This window comes from Triticum dicoccoides, chromosome 7B, assembly GCF_002162155.2.
Source record: "Triticum dicoccoides isolate Atlit2015 ecotype Zavitan chromosome 7B, WEW_v2.0, whole genome shotgun sequence".
Lineage (NCBI taxonomy): Eukaryota > Viridiplantae > Streptophyta > Magnoliopsida > Poales > Poaceae > Triticum > Triticum dicoccoides.
In genome coordinates, this window is record NC_041393.1 from 521044027 (window position 1) to 521046735 (window position 2709).

The 2709-nt window shown below is 46.9% G+C and overlaps 1 protein-coding gene across 1 annotated transcript; it reads left to right on the top strand.

Moving 5' to 3' along the window:
* Window positions 1–371: 371 nt before the first annotated feature.
* On the top strand, window positions 372–1202 carry LOC119336888 (STI1-like protein). The gene is made up of 3 exons (XM_037608968.1): window positions 372–511; window positions 593–672; window positions 1114–1202. The coding sequence occupies exons 1-3, from the start codon at window positions 404–406 to the stop codon at window positions 1160–1162; spliced, it is 237 nt and encodes a 78-aa protein (XP_037464865.1). The 5' UTR covers window positions 372–403; the 3' UTR covers window positions 1163–1202.
* Window positions 1203–2709: the final 1507 nt, after the last annotated feature.

Genomic DNA, 2709 nt, shown 5'->3' on the forward strand with positions numbered 1-2709 from the left:
ACGAGTGGGCTAATGGAAAAGCAAGCTGTTTAATATAAGTTATTTAGTTCAAAAGTTACTCTGCAGCTATGTGCAGATTTCTTGTTAGGACTAGAATAGAATGAACGAGTGTACTTAACATTGTGCTATATATTTAGTAAATGTATGTTAGGCTGGCCTTTGTAGACTTGCTAATTTGTATTTTATGTAGGCTAGTATGAATTTCTCTGCAGCTATGTGTAGATTTCTTGTTTGAGTGTTCACAGCTTCCTAACTATTTTTTTATTCAGTTAATAACTAATTCAATGTGAGTTAAAAGAAACTTAGTAGCTCAATTGTCGATTTGTCTTGTGTGATGTAGGCAATGCAGCTTGATCCTGATGATGCGTTCTTGTTCTCAGACAGGAGCCTTTGTTGGCTTAACATGGGGAATGGAAGAAAGGCTTTGCTAGATGCTAATAAATGCAGAAAAATGCGGCCTCACTGGCCAAAAGCTTGTCACCGGCAGGGTGAAGCTCTGATGCTACTGAAGGTTACATAGAGGATATGGCTGGCTGTTTTCTCTTGGTATTGCAAATTGTTTATGATCGCTCCCTTGGTCTTTTATCATCAGGACTATGAGGGCGCAAGTGAACGGTTCTTGGATGGACTCAAATTGGACCCAGTGGACACTGATATCGAGGATGCATTACGGTAAAACCCATCTGCCTCTTTGGTTACATTAATGCCTTTTGACGACTGGCTGGCCGTGTTTCAGCACATCTCAAGCATAGTATTAGTTATACGTTGAACACTTGCGTATGCTGTAAGTACATGCATGTGCCCTTGTCATGAGACTGGAGAACTTGTGAAGATATTGACTAGCTCCGTTCTATTTTGTGTTTGTTAGGATTTCTGAATGCCACTTTGTACTGTTATCAATGGCAATGCCATCTCTTGCCGTACACCAACCTACCCTGATGTATAGTAACTCCGTAATCTGCCCTTGAGTAGTATTTTACTGATATTTAGAAAGAGGCACACATGTCATATTCATTATCAATATATACTGTCGTGCAATGGCGCCTACAGAATTACAAGTGCCAGACGTAACTATGCAGTTCCAAAATATCTGATACTTCTTGGAATATTCAGGGAAGCTATGAAGTCGTTGAAGACGTCTCGGAGCACGAAAGCCAAGTGACTATTTGGGTGTTGCAGGGAAATCAGTTGAAGACTTGAAATGGCTCAGGAGCTTCTTCATTTGCGCAAAGACTGATTTCCTTTAGAAAGTACTTTAGTGATCTAAATGCTCTTATATTTTTTTACAGAGGGAGTAAAAGTAGAGCGACGTGTCTGATGGGAGTATTACCGTTGCATGTAACTGACAAACACAAAATACTAATGAGTATTTCCTCGGACAAGTATTATTTCCGGATGGAGGGAGTACATAACAAACACAACCTAAGTCTTTTTAGAGATTTCAATATGAACTACATACGAAGTAGAATAAGTGAATCTACACTATAAAATATGTCTATATACATCTGTATATAGTTCGTATTGAAACCTTTTAAAAGACATTTGGAACGGAGTAACATGCATGCATCCTAGGTGAGTAAGAACATCTATAAGGGCAGGTTGCAAATCCAGGCCTCCAAATGCCCGCGGATGCGCCTGGGCACTGACCAGGTACGCCTCATTTAGTGACTTTCACACATGTGTCCTCATCTCTAAACCCTCAAAACCATACAACCCATGAAACGCTACGTAAACACAATCGACAATACTGACCAGGTACGCCTCATTTAGTGACTTTCACACATGTGTCCTCATCTCTAAACCCTCAAAACCATACAACCCATGAAACGCTACGTAAACACAATCGACAACACGCAGTTCATCGGAGCAACTATGCATCATTGGACAAAAGAAGCATAGTTCATCGGAGTTCAATGGCAAATCCATATAAAATATAAACATAACGGGGTAGGGCGGAGGAAATCATCATTTCCTCGTTGGCCCCTTCCCCTTCCGGTCATCGGCGCGGCTGTGCCCCTCCTCCGTGTAGGCGTCGATGTACGGAGGTGGAGCCGTCCGTCAGGTCCGAGTTTGAGTTGCACCTCATGCCTGACAACTTGTGGAGCAGGCGGTCCTGCTCCTTAGCATGGCGGGCTGCCTTCGCCTTCGCCGCCACTCCATGGTTGCCTCGCGCTCTGACAACTCAATGGCAAGTCGAAGTGCCATGGTATTCTTTCGGCGGAGGCGCCGCGCATCCGTCTCCGTCGTCGTCAAAGAGCGACGAAGAACCGACGGGAGGAGCACGGCCTGGGGATCCACCGACGCGCTCACGCGCGAACAGCGCGCCGACATCGCCTCCCCCCTCTCCCTTGCCCGTTGCCGCTCGCCCTGGGCTACACGTGCCTCAGACTCGGGCGTCCTCTTGCGTGCAGGCCCCGACGCGGGCACGAGGACCCAGCGATGTCCAGGTACCACTTCCACACCAGAGGATAGTGGAAGTGGGCGGCATACCTGGCGGAGCGAAGCAGAGCAGAGCTGCCAGTGCTGCACGGTGGGCAGGGAGGGTCGGCGCTGAGTCGACGGGTGACGGGCGACGGGTGCTGAGGAAGAAGATCTGCCGCTGCCGGGGCCGCCTTGCTCGAGCAGCGACCTCTGCAATGCGATGCAGAGGGCCACCTCCTCCATGGTGATATTCGATCCGTCAGATTCTAAACCAGATCCACCACTGCT